The sequence below is a fragment of the Rhincodon typus genome, chromosome 22 (genome assembly GCF_021869965.1).
Source record: "Rhincodon typus isolate 14 chromosome 22, sRhiTyp1.1, whole genome shotgun sequence".
Classification (NCBI taxonomy): domain Eukaryota; kingdom Metazoa; phylum Chordata; class Chondrichthyes; order Orectolobiformes; family Rhincodontidae; genus Rhincodon; species Rhincodon typus.
The window spans coordinates 8,902,799-8,930,109 of NC_063353.1; the positions used below are offsets into that span (position 1 = coordinate 8,902,799).

General features: G+C 37.7%; 1 protein-coding gene and 1 long non-coding RNA gene across 2 annotated transcripts in view; one reads left to right on the plus strand and one right to left on the minus strand.

Annotated features, from left to right (window-relative positions):
• Positions 1–26,312, minus strand: part of aebp2 (AE binding protein 2) — a 59,799-nt gene extending 33,487 nt beyond the window's left edge. Inside the window, exons 1-2 of the mRNA XM_048610539.1 lie at positions 25,740–26,312; positions 3,720–3,927 (exon numbers count right to left, since the gene is read on the minus strand). Coding sequence (XP_048466496.1) covers positions 3,720–3,927; positions 25,740–26,242 — 711 coding nt within the window. The 5' untranslated portion in view covers positions 26,243–26,312. The remainder of the gene's footprint in view (positions 1–3,719; positions 3,928–25,739) is intronic.
• An 85-nt stretch (positions 26,313–26,397) lies between these two features.
• Positions 26,398–27,047, plus strand: LOC125485791. The gene is made up of 2 exons (XR_007264499.1): positions 26,398–26,486; positions 26,943–27,047. It is a non-coding gene; the product is annotated as an uncharacterized LOC125485791 (long non-coding RNA).
• The last annotated feature ends 264 nt before the right edge of the window (positions 27,048–27,311 follow it).

Genomic DNA, 27,311 nt, shown 5'->3' on the forward strand with positions numbered 1-27,311 from the left:
GGACTTTTTTTTTGTGGGCAAGGTGCATGCTTTCTTCTTTGTCCTGTAAAATGTTGCATCACCACATTAAGCCATACACCAGAGACTGGAATGTCCAAAAGAGGCTTCAAACTAACAAACAATGAAATAAATTACTCAATCTGTTAAAACATTGAGTTTCAGTACAGAGGGAAAAATTCTCAAGTCAAAACATGACTGAATTTTAATACAAGTCACCAACAATACTTTCCACCACCACTTCACCTTTTGCTACATACCTCAAAGGGCTGTCTCCACACAGCCTAAATTTATCTCATATTTGATAACTCTAAAATTAGTACTTTCAAAATAAATTGAAATTACTAAATTAAATCAATCTGACCTAGGTTTCCATATAAATCATACCACTGACTGAAGGTGCATTGGCTCATGTGATGTTTACGTTCAACACTGTATTTCTGCTGTATGCACCTTTACTTGGATTCTTAATGGGAATCCACCACAAGCAGAAATTTATTTTTAAAACAAAAACACGTCAAGTCACAAATTATCACAATATTATTTACATCTTAAATGATTATAACCTGGAAAGCAGTAGTAGCAAGTCTGCAAACCTGACAAGAAAGAGCAGGGAAATGGAGGTAAATCAAATCCTCTATCTCTTCTCTTACTTCTCATAACTTTGTGGGATTACAGAAGGAAGGAAGGAAGGATTGTACTTCATTTCACATATTGAACACAAGACAAAGAGGATGTGATTAAAAAAAAGTCAAATCTAGGAACAAAATCAGCACATTAAATCGACATGCAATTATTCAACATACTGCACTCTGAAAACGAAAGATTATTGTGGTAAAACAAATTCAAATCGTGCACCAATGTTTATTTCAATAGAATTTATGAACCTCATTCTGGAAAAGGGCAACAATTTTGACAAATTGAATATTCATTTTTCAACAGAAAGTTTTAAATTTCAAGTTTATTTTCACATATTTACACTAACCCCATTATTTTTCAGAAAAGCACTCCACAACTTGGTATTCTAATGGAATCTTAGCCTGAAACTTTCTCACTTCAGACCTCACTGGAATACAAATGGAAAGAAAACTGTGGGATAATCAGTTGTAGTGTGGCCTGCTTTGGATATCACTGGCAAAACAGATGTTAAGCTCATCTGGATATCACCAAATGTATAATCTGCCTTGAGCCAGTGCGATTTGGTATTTTAAAACATTTTTGCCTAAAAATAAAATAATAAATAAGTTTTAAAATATCCTTGCAATATTTGAGAAAGGTAACTTGATACAATTGAATTAATGTTGCTGATATTAGATTTAATCACAAAAAAAATTTAAGTTGGTGTCAATCCACCACCGCTTATTAAACCATCTTGAATAATAATCATTAATTAGGTTATTGCAGTAATTAGTCATATAACTTAAGATTTAAAAACCCTCCAAAAAAAAAAAAAATTGCCTTTATTTTTACAGCCTCTTCAAAAGGACCACAAGAGGAAAATAGCAATGGCAATTAATTCATCCTGGCCACTTGTGGGCAGGATTCACTCCTAACATGAAATATTTTAAACCAACGTTGAATGTAATTTGTCTTTAAATTCCTTCAACCTCCTGTGCTGGTTTGGGCAAATTTCACTAAACAAAGTACTCGAGTGGAATGTTCAAGCCAAAGGTCCATATGGAAAGCTGGAAATAATTTTACATGAAAGTTAAAACTAACATGATAAATAAACGATACAACAGAGTTTAAATTCAATGAACTATAGTTTGAGTTTCTTGCCAACTTTCAAGCTCAAGCGAGTCTAGGGAGGCACCTTTTCGGAACATATATCTTCGGGAAAAAAACCAGCAAGTGGCTGAAAATCATTGCCAATTGTATATTCAATTGATGGAATATAAATCAAGAGAATATTGAAGGAACTGACATGAACTCGACATTGCAGACACTGTCAACCAGATCCAACATGGCAAATAAACCACATTTAGGCATCTGCCTCTAGAGATTTAAGTTTAATCCCCTTTGCATTTGAGTGTGTAGAGTCACAACAATAATGATTAAAAAACCCCTAAAAATTAGCATTGAAAAAGCAAGAATGAAAATAATCCATAGTCATGAAATACAACGAAAAGGACGGCAGCGCTGTAAGATGACGGGTGTTTGAACTCAGACATACAAAGCTCCTTGCAGCTTCAGCAAGCTCTGTGAACTGGTGTGCAAGTCTTGCAATTACATATCTTGTGCTTGACTACATTTTCAGGAGCAGTGAAATATCCAATACCTGTATTTCAAATCAAATACCTTACATAAATTTATTGCATTAGACAACGTGTGAATTACAACTTCATTTAGGCTATTCTAAGTTCCAGACAATTGTTTACTAAGACCATTACAGATCCGTTAGATTTTTTGAAATGTCAAGTCACAGCAAGCTATTGTAAAATGAAGGTGAATTGCAGGTAGCATTATACTTCTTGTGATTTGAGTAATTGAACCTTGATGGAACACTGGGCTGTGGGCAGTACAAAGATGGTGACACAGAAACTGGGCTAGAAGCTAGACAGAAACCACCAAAGATACAAAAAAGTTATTTCAAGACACAGGTATTGGCGAGAAAAGAAGATGGACGCATTTAAAAATATACCTGCAAGTTAAGCAATAAAACAGATGATAATTGAAATTAGATTAACTATGCCAAAAAGAAAATGTTATTTGCACAAAAATCTAATTTCGTAACTCTTGCAAGCTACATGCTTGATGTTGTTCTATGCTAACACGTAAAATAGACCGTATAAAACAGAACTGCTGCACTATTGTAAAGGGAAAAGAAACATGAAAACATATCCAATTTACTAATTCAACTATTTTCAACAAAACCGTACTCTGTCAAATTTAAAAACCAGAATTAAGTTCATCTCCTGTTTAATCAAAAGCAGCAAGTTTTCTTGTGTGTTGTGCAAGAGGTCTCAAAAGCCTACACCTGACTTCATCCTCAATAATTCAGCATAATTAAAAGCAATTCAGATCCTTACTATTTGTTTTAGGAAAAAATAAATCTGTGCATGTAGCAACAAAAATTGGGAAGTAGAATCACAGTCATCAAGCTTTCAAGTCGCACTGCATGCAGTAGCAAGGAGTAGGCCATCATGGCTAATGATGCAAGAAAAAAAAGTTAGAATGCAAAATGTAAAGAAATTTAGAACAGGTAGTATGGAGGACAAAAGTAAATACATTACAAATACAATATTGATATTTTTCCACCTACGTGAAGTTCAATCCTCCAATATTCCACCTGCTAATATACACCGCACTACCTGGCAGCTTTTTCAAAGGAGAAAAGTCAAAGTAGTCAGAGCATGCGATTCATCAAGCCAACACATATGGCTTCATTACCTCAGAAGGATAAATGCTATCGGAGGAAGGGGGAAGAAGGAAGGTGGAGAAAGTAGCCTCAGCCTCACTGGATTATTTAATATTTACCCAAACCAGGGAAGAATGGCAAGATTTCATGCAGCACAAATATACTTGTGTCACCATGATTAAATCAAAAACAAATATGCGCAATCAACAATCTAATCTGCTGCTATTTAAACAGCTAAAAGTAATTTTATTCAAAAAGCACAATTTTTGTTGATAAATACTGAAGTAACCACTAGAGCTCGTTAATGATATTTTATATTGGCAGTGCCATCTAAATGCAAAGGAAGAGAGAAAAAAAAACAGACCCCTCCACGTTGCCCATCCACATGTATTGAACGGATGTGATCTGCCAAATCTGGACTGGAGCTGAAACTGGTATGGCATTGGTCCCAGCAGCAGTTGTATGTGATATTCTTTCCTGATGAAGTAGTACTTCCATGACCATTTATCAGCGCAGGAGTAGAGCGTCCACTGGAGATAGTACTGTCCATATCCATTAAGGTGCTGCTGATACTTTGAAGAAAAAGCAGCCATTTTAATTGAGTGCACTATAACATTAATTTACAAAATACAATGAAATATTATATGAATAAAGGAACTTCACATGGTCACTAAATATAGCATTTAGATAATGTATTCCATGGCAAGTATAGAATATAAAAACCAAAACAATGAGGAAAATGATTTAAAAAAAATCAGAGCTAGAGCATTATGGGTAAATTTGCACTCCATTGAGGGGATGTAGGAGGCCACAGCATAAACTGAGTAAAATATTCTCATATTAAGAAAGTATGAAAACTTGAAAAAAAGTTTCTCTCTCACAGAAGGCTGTACCGTTAGACTGAGTGGCAGAGATGACTTCAAGTTTTAAACTTACCTAGATGAAAGAAAGGCAAACATAGGGGATTTGGACTATTCTGTATGGAGAACAATACCAATGTAGACTGACTGCGACAAAAATCCATTGCAATGTTATAATTTCTATATAGTTTAGAATACACAGAATGCTCATTAGGAGTTATCAAGAATAAGTTAATATAATGAAATATTTCAGTTTTAAGTTATCAGTGCAAATTGATTGTTGCAGGATTCAATTTCTGCTACCAGGCTCGAGAGACTATTTAAAATTATTTGCTGAATTTTGTTTTTCTACTGACACTACCTCTTGTAAAATACTCAGAAGGTGTTAAGATCTGTTATTGGTCACTAAGAGTCAAGAAATGATCACTGGCTCAACAGTATCCATGAAAAGATTCACAGCATAACCCATCACCCACAGCTCCAATGAAGTATGTTAGACTAGCCAAAAAGAACAAAAATCAGATATTGCTTGAAAACTCAGCATGTCTGCCAGCATTCATGGAGAAAAAGCTGAGTTAATGTTGTGGTCCAGTGACCCTTCTTCAGAACTCTCAACCCAGTTCTGAAGATAGGATCACTGGACTAGAAATGTTGACTCTGCTTTCTCTCCACAGATGACTAGACCTGAATTCTTCCAGCAATTTCCAATTTTGTTTCTGATTTCCAACATCCGCAGTTTTTTTTTGCTGAAAATTAAAGCTTTCTGGAAAATAAAGCTGTAGAATTATTTCAGCTATTCATCTGATGTCAACTAAAAGTCATTCACATCTTTGATTCAAGCTTTTACAAAATGTTGAGGATACAAATAGCATTATAATAGGATCTGCACAGGGAAAACAATATTCATTCAAAAGTACAGTATTAGAGCTTCTTAGAACCAATGGAAGATCACAACTTGTCAGCACTAATCTTTACTGTACGTAGCTGATAAGACTTGGAGGGAGAATGATACTTAACAGGCAACTTCTACACTAATCTCTAGTCACAAACTAACTACTGGATTTGTCATCATTGGTCTAAAAACCAAAAATGGAGGTCACCAACTTTTACACTATTAATGATAATATTAACTATCCCACAGTCCAAATGTGTAGGTTAGGTGGACTGACCATGCTAAATTGCCCATACTGTACAGGGGTACGTAGGTTAGATGGACTGACTTTGGGAAATGCAGGGTTATGGGGACAGGGTAAGGGTGGGTCAGGATGGGATGCTCTGCACAGAGTTGGTGCGGACTTGATGGGTCAAGTGGCCTGCTTCTGCACTGTAGGGATTCTATGATTCTGCATATCCCTACAATGCAAAACAATTGGCGTAAACGTAGGATCCAATTCCTAGAAAGCTAATTATATGCAGTAAACCATTTCTGATTTATCTTGAAAACTTAGCAATCATGGGAGCAAATTTTTCCATTTGAATCTCCTTTAATCCAAGATATCGTACATGCTTTTGGTTTTCTCCTCAAATCAGGTCAACTGTTTCCAAGGATCAATTTTTAAAAAATTTAAAACTTCTATAGTTTGCTTCACAACTCTAAAAGGGGTTGCCACACATCCCCTTTGTGGAACCTCAATCATCATGAGGCCATCAATGCTATTTCACAGCAGAGTTACCTTGCATTAAACAGTGCATGCATGTTAATCAACTGCAGCATCCCAATATCAGTATTCTTGCCAAGTGAACTTGATAATTAGCTAATGCAGTTACATGCTCAGTAGCTTTGACACCCATCACAAATCAGATGCGTTCAGTACTTCTGCTTGTCCCCTCGATTTTGACACTAACCACAACTGTGGTTATGGTTGCCAATAATATCTTTCACTCTTTTGGGGAATTTTTTATTTTTTTTTAAATCAAAGATCCTTTGAATGGTGCCTTGGATGTTAAAGATTTCAAATGTCTTCTCAGCAGGTATTCTAGCTAGATTCAAGTCGAGACATTTTCAAGCTGTTCCACGCACTAGTTCTTGGCATTGGTTCCAGCATGAATCAAACGAACATACGCTGTAGAAAAACAGATTCCTTTCATGCTTTGTTTAGGTATTCTTTTTGCTGTCAAACCACAACAAGTGCTGTCACATATTACATCGATAATCAATAAATAGAACACCTGGCCAGGAAAATTTGTGGTCTCTTTGAGGGAGGCATGAATTAATCAATAACAGTCAGCATGTATTTTAAGAGAAGGTCATGCCCAAATAATTTGTTTGAATTGCCTGAGGATGTAGCTGGGAGACTTGATGATGTAATTGTGATTGACCGATGTATTTTGTGACCTGGAGTTTATTTCTGTTAGAGTACATAGGATCATTAGAAATAGCAGATCACGCAGCCCATTAAACTTGTTCAATCATTTGACAGAATCTTGGCTGACCTGACTGCAGCCTCAACTACACTTTCCTGCCTATCCTCCATAACCCTCAACTCCTTTGTTCATCAAAAATCTGTAACTCAGACTTGAACATGATCAATGACCAAGTCTCCACTGCTTTGTGTTGAAGAGAATTTCAAAGCCTACCACCAGAATAAATTCATCTTCATCCATCCCTATTTTTAAACTATCCTCCTTTAGTTCTAGGTTCTGCTGAGAGGAAACATCCTCCGAGCACTGAACCTGTCAAGCCCCCTCTTCTGAACTCCAGTGACTACAGATCTATTCTGTTCAACTTTTCCACAGAAGGCAAATCTTTTCATTCCAAGAATCAGCTGAGAAGTGATTTTTTTTGAACTGTTTCTAATAACATTTCACTCAAGTAAGGAGGCCAATACTGTACACAGTACTCCAAGTGTGGTTACACGTACAAGACTTCCCTATTTTTGTACTCCAGTCCTCTTGCAATATAGGCAAATGAATGCTGACATTTTTTTTTGCTGTCCCTGCAAGCTGACATGGTGATTCATATTCCATAATACCCAAATCCCTTTGAAATGCAACATTCTGCAATTCTCTTTGAAATTAAATTCTTTATCTCCTGCCCAAGGGGAAAAACAGAAAACATCTCATTTTTTCCATTAGACTCCATCTGCCATTTTATTTTTTGTAATCAATATCTTTTGGCAGACCATTCATATCCTCACAACTTGCTCTGCTACTAACTTTGTATTGTTAGCAAATTTGGCTAAAATATAATTTGTCCCTTCATCCAAGTTATTTATAAAACCAAACAGTTGAATTCCCAATGATCTCAGGTACAAGCAACTAGCTATATTTTTCCTGTTAGTTACTCCACTTTCATATAATAATTCACTAGCAGTGCCATATGTTCTTACGCTGTGCAAGAATCTTTTCTGTTGCACTTTATCCAATACCTCAATCTTGTAGCTCCATACTGGGTCACTAGGTTAAAGAAAGATTTAGTTGGCATGTATAAAGGGCCTGGATAGAGCAGAGGAAGGCCTATTTCTATTAGGAGAGAGATCAATATCCAGGGGCTACAGATTTAAAGTAACTGATGGAAGGATTTGAGGGGAAATTAGGAAAAAATATTTTCATCCAAAAAGTGATAGGGTTTTCAACCTGAAAGGGTAGTAGAGGCAGAAACTCTTACCTTCTTTAAAAAATAAGACGGAATGCACTTGAGATGCCCTAAATGTCTATGGACCAAGAGTTGGAAGGTTGAATAAACTGGATAGCTCTTTTTAGGTTATGGATAGGACGGTTTGATTATTACTGTTGCTATACTTGGAAGACTGGTGAGCATGTGGAACTATAGACCCAATGCGACAGCTGCAATGAGTGGGACAAACTGACTAGTGGTTATTAACAAAGACCTAGATTTGTTAACGAGGGAGAAAGAAACAATGATACACTAATTGCATAGTGAGGGATAAGATTCTTAATATACATATACACATGGTACAGATCTGTTATGGGAGATTTTCTGCAGTCCTACATTAGCTGCAATGATGGCAAGTGATGAAAAAGCCACAGAAACCCATATTACCAGACTCTCACCCACCCACCTACCCAATAAAGCTATCTATTTTAATCTGCATCATTATGCACAACATTTTTTTTTTTTTTTTAAAAAGAAATGCACCCAAGATTTTAGCTGTTAGTTCAAATAGTTGGAGCCTAGAAGTCATTAATTTCAATTCCGTGTCCAAGTGCAGGAAACCGTATACGTTGCATGACAGCATTTATTGAGTAACTAGGTTAATCAGCTGGTATACAATAAGAAATAAAACGTATGATTTCTGTATACATGAAGGGACATTTAACTGTGGAGGTACTGGCAATTGTAATAAGAATTTTCTGAATTTAAAGATACATTTCCCTGATACACAGAATGCTGATACCACTAGTTCAGCAAGTGATGGCTAATTGTCATCCTTTACATAAATGTTCAAAAGTAATATCCAAGATGCCTATTAAAGGGTAACAGCATACAGACAGTTGAAGCTACTTGTAAAACACTATTTCTGTAATTCAGTGTGAACTCTGAAATACAGCATGCCTCTTAAAATCATGGAAACACAGCTGAAGGAAAAACCTTACATTATTCCGTTGGAGAGGATCAATGCCCCAAGTACTTCTCGGAATAGCAGTGCCATCAGTTTTCATGGATTTGGACCACACAGATACAACTGAACTCCATATCTCTCTAAACTATCTTATGTAACTTATTTTAAACGTTAGAGAATTTCCTAAAACATTTCAGAGCGCACGGTGGGAGAAACGAACAAAACAGTAAGTGAGGCATAGCAAGCTTTAAAGATTATAGCAGCATTTGATTCAAGACTTTGAACTAAGTTTCGCAAGACTTCTCCTTTACCAGTTTTTAAGCTCCACTTAATTAGATAACTTGGATATTTTAGTAGACCAAGGAATTGTAAAGAGAAAAGAACAGGACCAACAAGAATGATAGCCGCAGAAAATACATAAGTCCTGGTGAGCTGAAGAAAAGATGTTAAAAACTAAACGAAACATTCATGCAAGACAACAAGGTCTGAACTAACATTCTAAGTACGAACCCAGTTTTAATTCAGAGCAAGACTATCTAAAAGTATAATTTTGGAAAGTGAATAGTGCCTATTTATTGTCAGTAATGCGAATGAGCATTAAAGTTTCAATTAAAGTTCCTATCAGTCATCCTCATATGGATTTGTAAATTAATGAATCCTAACCAAGAATCAATTTTGAAAAGGAAGGTGGTGCCTTCATTATGATTAATGAAAGTCTGGCAGAATATCTATCATAATTATAAAATGCCCCAGTACAAAAGTATATTTATAAATCTGGTAGTGATTTCAAAGTTGGCAAAGAAAAAACATTTTAAAAACCATCAGTGCTTCACATTGGTTGTATTTGCTTATCCTTTCAAAAGCTGAATCATAAAAGGCCCAGTCCATCGTCTCTGACAATTTCAGACGACTGGGGAGATGTGGGAAATCCTCTCAACTTCGATCCAGGTGTAGGGCAAGCAAAGGTACATGTCCTTCAAAAGGTGGTCAGAAAGAAAAATCTCAAAAATCGTTCCCAAAATTTGACTTTTGGACAGAGCAGAGGTCTGAAATAGAATCAGTGGATTATTAAAAAGTCTAATTGTTGCTGGGCTAATTTTTCTCTCAAACTGGAGGTTGTTGTTTATATAGTGTTTTACAGCTCGCGTGTGTATATTTTCCACGTACACATACTCTCACGCAAATAAAGTTCAGTTGCTTAGCACTTGGATTATCAAATATTCACAGGCAATTATTTGGTGAAATACTTGCAGAAAAACTTCTAAACATTTCAATAGCACAATCAAATGCAGGCTTACATTTTCATTGAGGTCATTACAAATCTTTATTAAGGATGGGTATGATTAGATGCGGAGACCAGGAATATATTACACCATGCCAAACAAGACTAAAATCTTAAATTTACCAAGCCCCTTGGTTGTTTGGCTCCAATGACAGATGAGCAATTCATCAACTTTGTTTATGTTAAAAACATACCTGCGTTGCTAATTTGTTATAAAATTGGGAGTATTTGTGTATAAGCAAAAAATTCAATACAATCCATTTGTTATTTTGCTGTATTGATAGGTTAAGTGTTCTAATGCTCAGTTGCTTTCAAAATGTGTGCATGAAACAGATTTAATATCAATTTGAGTAAAAAATGAATTAATTCTTTCACTTCGGTGTTAGGACTGGAGACATTTAGTGGATTACAGTTCTCCTCCCACCCAGTGGTCATTTACAGTACACCTAGATATAATTCCTGCTACCTGCCTTGATCCCAAATTCCAGTGATCACACCCTAATGAACAAATAAATAGTTCCCATGGTGATTATACTATAGTTTAAAAGAAACTAGCAACGCATTTAAATATTTCTAATGCAATCTCATACCCAAGTAGCATGTAGTGCATTCTGTACACCATGTACTCAGCTGAGGATTAAATGGATATTTTATATAATAGTTTCAAGCCATCCAATAAACAAGCCAATCTAGAAACAAACTGCGGTCTTTCACAAGACAAAATATTAAAATCAAAACATTTTGAAAACTAAAACTCTCCAAGTCTGTTCTCTCCTTTATACAGTGTCAGATATGCGGCAGCATAGAAATTACTTTTAAATGTTCCCACTTGACGAAAGATCACAGTAACTATAGGGATTCTATAATGCCGTAACAAAAATACTCAAATGACACTTAGTACGACTGACAAGTGGATTTTTTTTTAAATTGAGGCCTACAAATCTTCAGAATTCTCTACCCTAGAGCATTGTAGAGGGTCAGTCATCAAGTATATTCACATCAAAATTTATCAATTTTTGGACTCAATGAACAAAGGAATGCAACTTATTCACCAATATTATTATGAAAGCCCAAGGCTCTTCGCAGGAAGATTATAAACCATAATCCTGAGCCATAAGGGTTAGATTAGGTTAGGTCAGGTGACTAAAACATTAGTCATAGATATAGGTTTTAAGGAGAATCCTAAAGGAGAAAAACAGGAGATATTTGGAGAAGTGTAGGAAGGTAAGTCCATAGTTTGAACCCTAAACAACTGAAGATACAGGGGAAGTGCAGAAATGCACAATGTGAATTTGTAAGAGGCCAGAATTAGAATAAAGATACCTTGGAGTACTGTTGATTGGAGAAGATTACAGATAGGGACAGGCAGGATGACAAACTCCAGATATTTCTTGACTGGGAGTTAACAAAGATCAGCAAAAACAGATAACAGGGAACTAGGACTTGTTGCCAAGAGGGGTAGCAGAATTTTGGCTAATCTGACTCCAAGACAGAACGAACGTAACTAGGAGATTGCATTCTAGATGTGATATGTACTTAACCTTCTTAGCTACTTTGTCATGTAGTACAATGCAAGTTCACTGTCTACAAATTTTAGTATCAGTACTTGGTCTTGACTCACGAATGGGACATGGGCAGAGTGATGCCAATTGTTATTTGGCAGGAAAGGAAAACCAGCATTGTTTCATTAAAGACAAAAGATTTAGATAGATCTTTTAATGGTGATGTTTATGCTCTTTTCTTTTGAGTTACCCTGATTAACTAATAATTTTGACCCAGAAATGATTTTGGTTTTGTTTTTACACTGACCATTTCCAAAGTTTTCTGCTTTAGAATAAAGTACACGATCCTGAATGTATATCACGTAACCAACCACCTAATCTCTCATTTGTCTTGTTTAGATTCTCTCTTAGACTGCTGCCAAGCACTTTCTCTATTTAACTGTCCAGTTATGCAGATAATTCAAAACCACAAATTTCACGTGTAAAACATGATCCTTTCCTAATCAATAATAGATATTAGATTTACTCCAACTGAGAATTCTGAGTTGAGGTATAAATCAGTCAGACTAGGTCAATTAGAGATAACAAAGTGCAGAGCTGGATGAACACAGCAGGCCAAGCGGCATCATAGCAGCAGGAAGGCTGACGTTTCGGGCCTTCCTGCTCCTATGATGCTGCTTGGCCTGCTGTGTTCATCCAGTTCTACAACTTGTTATCTCAGATTCTCTAGCATCTGCAGACTAGGTCAATTGTCTGGATAGTCTTCATCATTACCATATAGCATTATGGAAACATTGAAATCTTAACATATTTAACAATTTTAGTGTCAATTCTACCTGACTATTTCTGTCAGGTGATGACAAAATTTGGCACTTTTATATCCTCTGATTAAAAAGAAACTAATGCTGCTGGGTTCCTTGAGCATCATTTTCGCTGCAAATCAAACAAAGCTGCACGACTTGACATGGGCTGACAGAAAAGCTAAATCTTACCAATTGTTATGAGCTGTCTTAGCAAGTCCTGGTTGTTTAACATTGATATAGCCTGCTTGGAGTCTGGAACAGTAAAAGACCAAGTCTGGATGCCTATTACTGTTTTGTGACAACGAACTAAATCTACTCAACAGGATTGGGCAATCCAATGCATATCAGCAACTTAATCTCTAACTCCTATGGAAATTTCTAATTTCTACACTTGTAGATCTTTAAGTAAATCTTAGTACAAGACAGCACAAGCCATTATTTAGTGAAAATGTTAGTAGCGAACTTGAAACAAATTAGTTTTAAATTTAAACCTGATCCCAGTAAATTTATGGTTCAGTAGTTGCACTTAAAGCTATGAAGAACTTCTTTATTACTGACAAGATTATTCAAACTTTCAGTGCCTCTGTCATAACTGATAAAAGCATTGAAGCAGAACAAATCTGATTTGGTTCCCCCATTCATACGAGGCTGTAAGCAAAATAGTTATGCATCACAAACCAAGAGCTACATTTGATCAATGATGTAAAGTGAATTTTATAATGCCATCTGAAATCCTACAGATTCAGTCCTTGCTCCATGGATACAGAACCCACAGGTGGTGAAATTTCACTGGAAGAATTGGGTATTCACCCTAAACATAAAACTTGACCAAAAAGTCCTGTGTTAATTGACGCAAGTTCAGTTCTTGAGAAAAAATAAATTACAACCTTACTCTTAATACAGAATCTGAATAAGACCCAGTGACTGACACAGGGGGAGGCAATGGCCTAGTGGTATTATCACTGGACTGTTAATCCAGAGACCCAGATAATGTTCTGGGGACCTGGGTTCGAATCCTGCCATGGCAGATGGCGGAATTTGAATTCAATAAAATATCTGGAATTAAGAGTCTAATGATGACCGTGAATCCATTGTCGATTGTCAAGAAAATCCCATCTGGTTCACTAACGTCCTTTAGGGAAGGAAACTGTCATCCTTACCTGGTCTGGCCTACATGTGACTCCAGACCCACAGCAATGTGGTTGACTCTGAACTGCCCTCTGAGCAATTAGGGATGGGCAATAAATGCTGCCTAGCCAGCAACGCCCTCTCCCTGTGAATGAATAAAAAAACCTAAAGGCCACCAGACTTTATTTTGCACACTGAAAATTTAAAAGGAGTATAAAATTAGCTCAAAGGCAAAATATAAAAGTTCATTTTAATAAAAACAAGGGTTAGTATATGAGAATAAAAAGTTAATTTTCTAGCTGTGATCAAACTACTACTACCTTGGAGAAATATAGTTTTATCTCACAACCATGATAATCACCTATTTCAAAAAAGGTTAAATACAGAACTTGCAATGCTTATTTTTCATAGCTTTTCTATGCACATCACTGTCAACCATAATGACCTCGTACACTAAAAGTGGTTTTCTCACATGCACAAGTCTGCTCTGCTCCTCCATAAGCTTTGATATACCAGTATGCTATCAACTTGACATTGAAACACGTGAAATTATTGTATTTACTTGATTACTAATTTCATCAGAAGATAGACTTGAATAGATTGGCCCTAACCTAAGTAATTTAACAATATTGCAAGTCTTAACTGCTGCCAATTAACCTCCGGTAAAAGTTGATTTGCAGTGCAGCAACATAGAAACACAAACGCTTTCATGAAAAATTCCAACCATCCTCTCTCGCTATTTTGCTTTATGGCTGAATTGACATTGAATTATTCTAGTTTGAACTCGCAAGTGTAAATTGTGTATCTTGCAAAGGATTCTACACTCTGGTTACAGTTACAGTTCACATGGTCCCAGATCCACTGCTGTTTTGGTCTTCCACATAGGGTGTTACTGATGTTTTGTAAATTTTTCCTAATGGTTTCTTGTGCAAACCTTATGAAATACTTTGTGAAAGTATATAGACATCAGCCCAAGACAGCTGTCCATTATGCTCGTGATCTTGCGAAAATTTTGAGGTCAGTCAGACACGACCTACGATTCACCAATCAAAATCATGGTTATACAAACTGTCAGACTGCACAAAGTGACTTTGAAAATCCACTTGCTTTCATACTCAAAATGCTGTAATGTACGGTGACTAATATTTTACTGAGTTTACACCTCAAAGTGCTTGCTCTGTGACAGCAATAAAACCAGCAGCATTTAATCACAATGCTCACTGCAAACAAGCAAAGGAACTTCCATACAGCAGTTCATTAAACATTCAAAATTCCCAAGTGCCTCATATTCAAGTTATTTCTTGAATAAGTACTTTCGTCCAAAAATGTAGTAGCTAGTTTTACACAGTAAGGCCCCAAAAACAACACAGCTGTGAATAAACTGCTTTCAGTGTTGCCTGAGAAAGCTAAGCTTTGCCAGGATATTGGCAGAATGCCTTGCGCTTCATGAAGTGCCGAGGGGTCTTTTGCTTGCTCAAGTATGTCAGGAAATGGGATTTCATCTAAATGACAGAGCTTCTGAAAATGCATCACTTACTAAACTACTATGTGCTGAAACTGGATCATTGTGTACATCTATAATGTTGTGTTTTTGGAAGTGTGCTGCAGATAAAACCTATAAAGTGAACACATTTAAACTTCTGATTTATGCGTTTCAAATATGAGCTTCCAAAAACCGCTCTCAGATCATTAACAATCGTAGGTGCTTCTATTATAGTAATTGTATTGCTGATGTCTTATGACTGCTCAGGCAGCTTGGGCTTTTGTAAACTTGTAATCGATTAGCTTCTCATACTTTGCTACCAGTTACCGTTAAGGGGATGATGGACACATTATCAGCACCAAATGATTGGTAGTAGAAGTAGGTCTAAGCTAGTAAAGACTACTTTAACCCTCATTTAAAACAAACTCTGCTGAAAGATGCCACAGAGAATAAAGACAGAAAACACCTGGAAAGCTTTAGAATTTGTTTTTTGCAACGTCAATATTCTGAATTGAGTTTACTATTCACACAACTAGATTTGTGCTATTTCCTGACCAGCTGTCTTTTTTTCTCTTGAATGGTATCCAGCCAAGGAAATCCCAAAATGGAACGACTGAAAGAGACATGCTCTGACAGGGCTTTTCACAACCTTGACAACAGATTTTTGCTGCTCGTTCGATGAATGATTTTGTCCTACGACTTAAGTACTTGTAAAAGGAACACAGCTTTTCAACTACTTAACATTTCACATCAGTATTTCCAACAAGATAGTTGAGAGAAAAGAAGTTCTATTTTAACTCTGGAAAACATTAGCAGCTGAAAAGCTACAGGCTGACCATTTTAAAACCAGGGACCATGCATCTCATTAGAATTAAAGTGAAGCTCTAAAATCAGGGTTTTATGACTGCTACAACATAGTCAAAGGAATTGGGCTAATAAAACATGTCATTTGCTTTGCACAAACTAACTTTAGAATGAATGGTAGAGAGCATGAATGAAACTTACAAGACCATGACATTGCAAGCTGTAGCCTTTATCATTGTTCCCACATCTTGAAGAACAACAATAGCAGTGCTCAGTTCAGTTGTGCACCATTAGGTGCTCTTGCAGACATACAACATAAAACAAATCATTATGTAGTCTGAAGCAAGCACACAATTCAAAAGGTTCTTGTAGAAACAACAAACATGGTCTAGTAGGCAGACAACTTATCTCATGGGTCTTGCACATTAGAAAACACTGAAGGCTGCAGCCCATTTCCCTCTATAATTAAGCAAAAAGAAACTACAGCAAAACACAAACAGATCCAAACAAGCACCAACATGGTAAAACGACCGTACTGTTGTGTTATCTGTACATATGCAGGACAGATCAAAGAACATTCTGGTGTCAGTTTAAGCATCATACAAGGCATTAACATAGATACTGTCACCAAGATCAGAAAGGCAAGATTGAATACATCCAGACACATTTTGTATAGTAATGCAGTGTTTTTGTTGCTGGAACATCAGCTCTGCAAAATGAATGCAAAACTCACTTCCAGTCTTCTGATGAGCAATCCTAAGCAGAATAAGACAAGTCATATTTATGTAGAACATTTAACAGATGCATTATAAAAAAAATGATGCCAAGCCAAAATAAAAAGATCAAATCAGATAGCCAAAAGCATGGCCAAACAGTAAGTTTTAATGAGTGTCTTAAAAGAACCAAGAGACATACAGAGGCAATGAGGTGCAGGGAAGGAATTCCAGAAATTTGGCATAACCAACAATGCAGTGATTACATTAGGAGTAGCTCAAGAGGCCAGAATTTTAAGATTAGATAATTGAGGAGTTTGGGACTGCAGGTGATTAGAGACGGGGAGGGCATAAGACACAAAGGACCTTCAAAATGGTTTAGAATTTTTAAAAATCAATCAAAACAGAGCATGATGAAGGTGTTAAAAGGGGGAGCTGTGAGGTTGCTAATACAATTGATCACGATTGACAATATAAAATTCAGTAAAACAGGAAATGAAAGATGGATAGAAGAAACTATTAGCCAACATAAAAGGCAATCAACCATCTTCTATACACATATAAATAGTAAGTGGAGAATAAAGAGGAGATAGTGATAGACTTCAAGAACACAGACAGACAAAGCAAAAGGATACAAATAAAGGGTGCAATGAAGGTGGCAGGCAGGTTAAAAAATGTTAATAGGATGCTGGAGCATTATAAATATAGACACTGAGTAGAAAAGCCAGGAAGTTATGACGAACCTTGAATGAACACTGGTTTGACCTTAACTGGAGTAATATGTCCAATTCTGCAGACAACATATTTGGAAATGAAGGCAGAGGGGGATGCAAACGATGAGAATGGTCCAAGAACAAGACTTAAATTACCTGGATAGATTGGACAGAAGTTGGGGTTGTCTTCTTTGGAGGATATTAAGAGATTTGATAGGTTCAAAATGAGGGGACTAGACAAAGTGGATAGAGAAACTGTCTCATTCACTGAAGGGCCCTGAACCTAAGGATGCCAAATTTCAGGTGAGTGGCACAAGAACCAACAGCAAAATGAGGAAACACTGTATAGTTAGCATCTGAAATGTCCACCCACGGATGGTAGAAGCAATTTTAATTACGACTTTCAAAATGGAAAAGGTTATTTACCATATCAGAAGGTACAAGCGTAGTTCAATCCCTCAACATGGAGGGTTACCATTCACCAGAAAGTACGCTGGACAATGCCATATAAACAGCAGCAGAACAGAGTCTGGGAATTCTGTGGCAAACAATTCATCTCCCAATGCCTGAAACCCATCCATCACCTCCAAGAAACAAGTAAGAAACACAGGAGAATACAGTCTACTGGCCTGGATGAATGCGACTCCAACAACTCACAAGAAACTCTATCTGAGAAAAGCTGCCCACTTGATCAGGGCCTTATCCACCACCTTAAACATTCATTCCCTCCTCCTCCTTTAGTGGATACAGCATGTATTATTGCAAGATGCACTGCAATTCACTAAGGCTCTTTCAACAGCACTAAAGGAACTATTACCTAGAATAACAAGAGAACTAGGTCTCCCTCAAAGTCACACAACAGCCTGACTTGGAACTATATTGCTTCTCTTTCTGTGTCAATATCTTGGATTCCCCTCTCTCCACCCAAAATACTGTGGATGTAGCTACACCACAAGCACAGCAACTGACTCCCCATCTCTAATCACCTACATATTGTCCAATATGGGGGACTAGCAAGGAATATTTTAAAATAGTCCAGAAATGACTAAGGCAAGAATGAGAGTTTTAGCCAGTGAATTGAGGCAATATCAAGCAAAGTTGGGGAGGTGAAAATAAGCAGTTTTGGAATATTGGAAGCTCATCTCAGGATTAAATCTGACACCAGGTTGCAAATAGACTGATGTAGTTTCAGGCAGTTACCACAAAGAAAGAAAGAAGTTGGTAGCTATGGGTTAGAATTTGAAGCAGCAGCTGAAAACAATAAATTTAGTCTTCTCAAAATTGTATTGGTGGAACGTTCTGCTCAACCAGTGCTGACAGAGCTGAAAGTGGTGGTGATGGCTAGATCTGGAGTGTCATCAACATCAGTGTGAAAATTAACCCTTGCTTTCATATGATTCAAAATAAAGTACTGAATACTGACAAACTTTAAATTACTGCCCAACTATATACTTTTAAAGAACACTGATATATTTAACACAAACATGGCTTAGAAACTAACTTTAATCTGTATGAACAACATAATTGGTAGATACAAACAGAATTAATACTGGATAGCCAGATTAATTAGAAAATTAACATTAGCAAAACAATGAATTAAGGAAAGATAATAGACCACAAAAGTGAAAAATTGAAGAACAAAGGAAACCCAAGAAAACAAAATATTCTATTTTATGTGAACGGAGTAGATATCTTCAAGCACAACTTGGAATGGAAGTAGCAACATCTGCAGTACACAAACAAAACTGAACTGATGGCAACAAAGGAATAAGTGTGGATATTTATCTTTTATGCCTATATGTTGAAAGCTGTATGTCTGATTGGGTTGCTTAGGGGTGCGTTTATCTCCAGGATAGTTAGGTGGGAAGCATTTCTTTCCAATTCCACATTTTATTCTAATTAACTAATCTTTTATATTAGTTGAATTGATTTGTTAATTTTCCACAAAGCTTGCCTTGAAACTGGATCTCACAACTGCACAAAAGTTATTTATCAAACATCTATGATGGACAAAAGCGAGCTGAAGAAAAATTAATTCTTGTGAGCATCAGTCCTTCCTTGTAAGGAATGTTCGCAGCAATACACATCCTGCATACTAGGTCTATCTGTTCCACTGCAGCACTAGTTGCATAAATACAGTAGGGTCACCAGGCCTGAAACATTACCTCTGACTTTTCTACACAGATGCTGCCAGACCTGCTGAGCTTTGCCAGCAACTTCTGCTTTTGTTCCTGATTTACAGCATTCGCAGTTCTGTTTTTAACTAGTCAGTGCATCTTCGTGGCGGAAAGAGGAAAACTTGCATTCACAATTGTTTTCAAATGTAGAAAAATGCCACACAACTGTGACCAAACATGCAGTGAAACTTTAATCAGTCCAATGATTCCATACAAAATGCACTCGGCTCACATTGGCATCTTACATTTCTGCCTTGAGATTTTTCTGATTAATGAGTAGATATTCTCTAGTGGGCATAAATTTCATGCATTCAAACTTCTGCAAAGTGACTGTTTTCTAGATTCACCTACAATACCTGATGTTTGTTAAAAGTTCCTCTTGTCACAGCAATCGACCCTCCTCCTCCAACTAACTCTGCCCACATCCCACAATATATAAGCAAGTGAATAAATAACAAATGACAAATATTCAAGGCTGCACCTTCTTCTCGTAGACTTCAACATAATATTCATATTAACAAGTATCAGCACAAATGAAAACCTCCCCTAACAATACCAGATGTTCAATTTTTGTAAGCACTGTAGACTCTAACTGGCTGAGAGTTCCAAAGTCATGACCCCAATATACACTATAAATAGAAACCTAACAGGCCTTTTAAATTTCACAATTTTTCATATGCATTTCCAACTCCGGCCGTAGAAGGGTTTGTACGTGCTGCATCACCATTGCAAAGAATGAACTATCCATGTGTCTTAATAAGGTATTACCCCAGGTCTGAGGCAACCAGGAATTTAGGAATATTAAAAACAGGGTAAAAAGATAACCATTTCCACCTCATTTAACATATCATGGATGACAGACTGTCCTGGAAATTTTGGGGATAATTAAGTGAATGCACTTTCTTTGTTCAAATATTTCTGATAGCAACGTCAGATGCAATGTTAATTGTGATCTCCTAACCAAAGTCTACTCACCATGTCTGACTTTGGATCAAATGTCAGAAGTCAGGCTGCTAAAGAAGATAAAACACAAGTAACTGACAGGTGGCCACTGATTAAAATGAAGTTTGAACAACTGCATGAATCAAATTTAGTTACCATTCTTCAAGTTTTGATGGCAAACAATCTGACAAATGGTCACTACCATCGTGTTTGGGAAAATATTGGTTTTTACATTGGCTGTGTATTTTGTCAGCTCCTAGCAGGTGAATATCATGCAGCTAGCAAGAGGAAATGGAGCTAGTGAAAACTGAGCTGGTGATCACCACAACTTCCTATAAAGAAAAGCAGACCAAAAGAAAAAGACTCAGACCTACACTTGACGATTATTTTAAAAACTGGATGCAATAGATGCTCAAGGTAGATCTTAAGTTCCTTTACTTAATATTAGAGTATTAAAGCTTCTAAATTTCTGGTAAATTCTAACTGGCCAAATGAAACAATGTATACATATTCCTCCACCGTCTCCAGAACTACCTGTGGAAGAAATTCTAGCTGTGTCCAGGCATTCAGTCTGCTTGTTGCATTATGCCATTATGAACTATTTCTGTATTTTTAACCAATAGAAAATTATGGCTGTTGTATCCTAATAAATTTTCAAAGAAAAAGTACAGATTCAAGTTAGGTTTAAGGCTGAAGTCACTCACTATTTGCAATCCCATGAGCCACTCCCCAAAAGTCAGGTCCAGGATTCAAACACACAGGTATGAATAAACTCAAATTCAGTTTCAAGATTTACTCATACTGTATGTGGGCTTTCTGAAAATCATTCTCCCAAACAAAAAACATGATGGATTTTTCCCAATTCTTTCATCTTAAGTTTACACTGTTTAAACTCAGCCACACAAAAAAAAAATCATAAGCATAAATAATCCTGGATTATCATGCACTCTTAATTTGTTTTAAAGGAAAATCTATAATTTATCACATAAAAACATGCCTAACTTGCTCCTGTGCATCTAATATATCAGAACCAGAAGGCAACAGTTCACATTCCTTCTCAAATCCAAAGGTGAATTAATTTTTGACCCTAAACCAAGGTGATACAAGTTGCAATAGCCACATTTGACGAGGGAGGAGAAATATATAAATCCTTTTATCCCCCACAATCGTTTACACATGTAATCTTACTTTTCTTTGAGAACAAATCTTAAGCAACAATGTTTATATCATGTTTAAGTTCTGTTTGAAGTGCAGACTAGTATTCTTTGTAACAATTCCCAAGAGAACACATTTGTGAAATGAAACGAGCATTTTATGCAACCAGATTATTATAATCTGATTTAAGCATCAGTGTCTTTTTGGGACATTCACAAAAGAAAAGCTTGCATTTATACAGTGCTTTTCATGATCAACATGTATCTCAAAGCCTTTTAAAGCTGATAAAATATTTCAAAAGTTGTCACTATTGTAATGTAGGAACCACAGCAGCCAATTTTCAGGTAGCAAATTCCCATAAACAGCAACATTATAATAACGATATAGTATAGTCTGTGAGCGTGTGAAGTTGACTTAGGAATACTGACCAGGAGATCAGGGATAACACTCATGACATTAGTCTAAAACATCTCAAAACCATTGATAATTTTAAACTTCAGTCTTGTCATTCATGCAATTGTATGGTCAATTCCTATGCCATTGTGTCACACTAACTACTGAGGGATAGTGGCAGTCAGTGCTGGATTAGATGATTTGAGCGTGGCTAGGTTCATGTAATAGGGGAGTGCTATGATTACTTCAAACTTGCCTGAAAGTTGTTCAAGCCATTTTTAGTTTGTAATATGAAAAAGGTCACTGTTGTTTCAAGTAGACAACCAATTCTCAGATGAGAAGAAAACTTATGCCTAAAATAAATATTTTTATAAGAGACAAAAGCACTGCATGGCGGGGAGTGGGGGGAAGAGACAGAGATGGTGAGAACCATGTATAAATTCCAGCATAATAATTACCCGAATACAACATGCAAATAAATTGAGTTTTATTGTGATTACCACTTTCTGTGGGGAGATAATGAGATCATGGTTTTCAATTTCATAGAAGTACAGACTTGATAGTTGTAAATCACTTTTTCCACTAAATTCAAATTACCTAATATTTTTGGTAAAGCAATTTTTAATCAGAATACAGTGTCAAATTAACTAGATAGGCTGCAATGAAATATAACCAGTATTCAGAAGATGTACATTAAAACAAGATAACACATGTGCATCACTAGCTTTAAATGATTCCTATACAAGTACACAAAATCAATTCTCCATATTAAATTTGCTCCAACATAAAAAGTTAAGTACTTTTTAAATTTTGGGGACTTTCCAGGATGAATGGAACAGAAGAGTTATTCAAAAGACAAGTGCCAAAATTACAAGACAGATATTGAAGGGCAATTGACTCACCAAATCAGGAAAAACCATGGGGCTTTGAACCATCAATTAAACAAATCGCCTTGCATCCATCACTATTCAAAAATCTATTCTGTATGTTCATTATTGGATGAAATGTGGTCAAAGATGGTCTAAATTTGTTTCTCACTATTTCAAATGTGAGATTTTCTGTAACAGCATACTTCACATTGTTTTAGTATTTACTTGTTTACTTTTAAAACTGAATAGGCCAAGTATATTGTCTTTTCCCACTTGTTTTCTCATTGGTAGCTTGTGGCTCTCTGTACTCTCCTCAGAATGTGTATTTCGGCAACCAAAAATGAAGTGTGCTTTCAAGGTCTAACTGAAACATTGTATATTATTTGACATTTTACAAGTTTAATGGGTGGATTTACAGGTTCTGCCCCTTGGAAGGTTTTAGGTGTAAAGAAAGGAAAATGCCAAGCCAGCAATTCTTCCAAAACTCAAGTGTTCTGGATTATTTGCAAGACAATTGTCTGGTTGCATGCTGGCCTTAGCAGTCACCTGTATGCCCATCAAAACCCTACCACAAACCTTAGATGAAGAACATGATCATTCCCACCTCAAAAAACAGACAAGAGACTGGGAAACATTGGGGACTCAAGGCTGCACATTACTGTCCAGTTCCAAAGTACAATTGTTCTCTCTCACACACATCCACTTGGAAACCATATAATTATGCTGAACAAAAGTGACACCAAGTAGTGTTTGGTCACATCAACATGACTAATAGTGGTTACCTCACCTTTAGCTAATCAAAGTACAGTAACAAGTACCAGCCACAAAGCACTGAGAAACAAAGGGAACAGTAATGTACACAATATCATTGAACATATTACTAAACTGTAGTTGCACACAAGACTATCGGGTAAATATCACACCAATTCCTCAATTCTAAAGCTGGCTGCAAATCAAAATCTTGTATGTAATTCTGATTTCAAGAATATCTTTGAACATTAAAAAGAACTTTTGCAAATTATCCAATTTGAGCGAGATCTTGTTCTTTTTATTTCAAAGCTCATGTTACATTCAAATTAAACCAAGATATAACAAATGCTGGCGTAAACTTCTCTCATGAACAGCATTTTACCTGTTTATGCAGTTGCAGACATTCAGCAGCACTGATGTACAAGATCAACAAGTAACATGAAAATAAACCAAATATAATTTATTTCAAAATAAATACAACTATACCACAAATTGCCATGAATAAACAGTGCTGCTAAATACATGAATGTTTTGTCATCCGTCACCTGATAAATTCATTGACTTCTTTACTAATACTAAATCAATTGTAGCTTGATTTTTGATTGCAACAACGTAAACTAATCACTACTGGTAATTTTGGACAGTTTAATTTTATTGCAATCAGCCTTTAAAATGCAAACAAATCCGAAGAATTACTCCTACCATGAGAGATCTGGAAACTAAAAATATATCTACTATATAGTATTGCAATAATTTAAATATATTTCAAAATTTATGATATCAGTCTGTCAGCCTGAAACAAGTCATTAAGCTCCTTCCAGAATGGTCAATTTTTGCTCATAAGATGGCAAAAACACAACACATCAACCTTGTACGTTTACCTACACCACAGAAATTACACAATCTACAATTACTTATTACTTACATTGTGTTGTAATAAGAACGATCTGTAACTTGACCCAAAATAAGAGCAACGATTTATGAACAAAATTGATACTAATGCTTCATCAAGTTCCCAGGACAACTAACAGCTTTGAAATCTAGTTTAATTAATCTGAACATTCCCCTGGACGGCACCAAGCTTCTCAGGACATCCCCAAGCACTTCACGGTCAGATTAATTTGAAACGCTCATATGTAGATAAACAAATTAAAAACTTATTCGACGAATAGTTAATGCGCTCATGCGGTTATCAGATGAAGGAGGAATCATTGCTTAGAAGCTGGGTGAAGTTACTGCTCTTCAGAGTAACAGATCTTTTATGCCTTAATTCACATCATCTGAATGAGATCAGTTTTGACAATGCAGCGTTCCCACTGATGTGTCACCTTAGATTACATGCTTAATTACTGGTGTGGGGTTTGAACCCACGACCTTGAGTCAGATCCAAGTTTATCAAATGAGCCAAGCTGACAGAGTCAACTTTTCATATTTAAAACACGAAGCTGAGTATCAGTAACTCGGATCCAAAGTGTCAGCTGCGCGAAAACACTATTTTAAAGGGGAGATCTGCCCTATTAAAAGACAAACGTATCGCTAATAATCATTGATTTGCAATTTTACGAACCTGACACGATGTTACGGCAAAAGCTGTAGCTTAAAAGGCCGATGAATAAACCACATCTGCGTGGGGATTTGAAGCAAACACAATGAGGGCATGTATGATTTATTCTGGACTATGACTAATCTTTTGCTTACTGAATGGCTGACATTAAAAGTCATCGGTATGACCAAGTCAACTGAGGTTACGGTTACGTAGAGTTGGGCTTTTCCAGGTGTTTTTTAAAACTCGGAAAACGCCATCTCATAACAAAGATGAGAACACCTCAAAACTCCCGAGAAGGCGTCGTGTAAATTTCACAGAACACTACCACCACCTCCGCTACCCCAAAAACTCCGATAAAAAGCAGGGCTGAGAGTATGCTTTTTATTTTATCTTTATAGCATCCCCCAACGACAAAACATACAAGTACCCTTTCCGACAAAAGGACATTAGTTTGAAAGAACGAATACTTTTCGGCAATTGAACTCAAGGGCTGGGGAGACAAAAAAAAGGAACGCTTTTGAATCGGGGACAGCTATTTCGGTTCTTGAAGCAGAGGACGGGACAGGAGAAGGGCAAGGGGTATAATACAGAGCGTGGGGGTGGGGAAGAATCTAAATCGCCCCACGGCTGGAAGGGAGACGGTAGAAAAGAGAAGAAAGGTCTACATTTCATCTTCGTCTGAGAAGCTTGAGCCCCGGTGAAAGAGGGAGACCGGAGAGTGCCTAACCCCCGCCCCCTCACCTGTCCTCTGAGTCCATGCGGCTCAGTGGTTCCCCGTCTGACGAGTTCTCCAGACTCTGCCTCCTGTTACCAGCGGACACAGCGGCCGCCGCCTCCTCCCGGCCCCGTTGTTGCTGCTGCTGCTGTTGCTGCTGGCCGCTCCTGGGGGCCCCGCTGCAGCTTTTGGCCGCTTGTTGCTGCTGTTGAGGAAGGTTGCGGGACGGCCCGGAGTTGGAAGCCCCCGTGGCCCTGTGTCCACTTGGGGAGCCTGAAGCTTGCGGGCCGCCAGCCTCGGGCTCACTCTCCTCCTCGTCCCGCCGCTGCCGGAGTTGTTGCTGCTGCTGCTGCTGCCTCAAAACGGCCTGGGAACGGCTACTACCACTGCCGGCGTTACCAGCACCGCCGCACTTGGCTTCCGAGCGGCAGCTCTTACCGGTCCCCCCTGCTGCCACCGCCACCGCCGCCGCCTGGCTCTGAGTGTCGTTAGCGATGGCGCTGAGGGACGGAGCGGCGGCTGCGGCCATTTCCCCCGCGCGGCTCCAGCCCGGACGGTCACGTGCCACCAGCGCGCCTGCTCAGTAGGAGGGGGCGGGGCCGTGAGCGACCGCCCGTGCGTCTGCACGGAGGACCGAGGGGGCGTGTCGGAGGCCATGCGCCTGCGTAGAGTGTGCGTGGGGGCGGGGCAACCAGCACCAGTGCGCCTGCGTGATGTATGTGGGCGGGGCTACAGTCGACCGTTTAGGCCGCTGGTAGATTCACAGGGACGAGGTAGGAGGTATTTACTGCGTGTGGGCTACAACAGTAATATCCAAATTGTGGGTACGAATAGAAATTGCTGGAAAATCTGAGGTTTATGGAGTGTCACACCGTCGCGCAGGTGTCTTAAGGCGAGCTCATAAGTGACAGAAACCTCCCATGGCGCAGAAGCTAGCCTGATGTTCGTTTTCAGGCCGTGAAAGCACAGCCTCCAGATCCTTCTGACCTTTTGGGTTTTAAGCAGCAGGTGTCAGAAAGTTACCACAGCGATGACTGACTGGCTTGTGGCGGCAGAAGTGGCTGTTGCTATCAATGTGAAGCAGAGTTCACCAAGCCTTGGGGGTTGTTCACTTTCACTTTGTTTTCTCTCCACAGATAGTAGTAGACCTGCTGAGTCTTTCCAGAAATTACAGTTTGTGTTTCTGATTTCCAGCATCCACAGTCTTTGATTTTTGTTTTTCCGTCTAGAGAAACAGAACCAACATGGACAAGTTGGGAAGAGCTCTGCAGTGTTTGGAAAACAGCTAAAGTTTAAGCCTTCTGAAGAAGAGTCTTACTAGACTGGAAGTGTCAGCTCTGTTTCTGTCTCCATAGATGTTATTAGGCCTGTTGAATTTTTCAAACATTCCCTTCCTGTGCATCAGTTAAAGTTTAAACATTATAAGTCTGTGTGTGCACATATCTGTATGGTATCCCTTCCAGGTACAGTGCCCAATGGTCTGGCCTCTTGCTTGTCTGTGCAACCAACATTAGAAGAAATAAATTCTGGTCATTATTACATTTGATGTTTCACACAAACAAGGAGCTAGAGTAGGTGACGTAGTCTCTCAAGCCTGC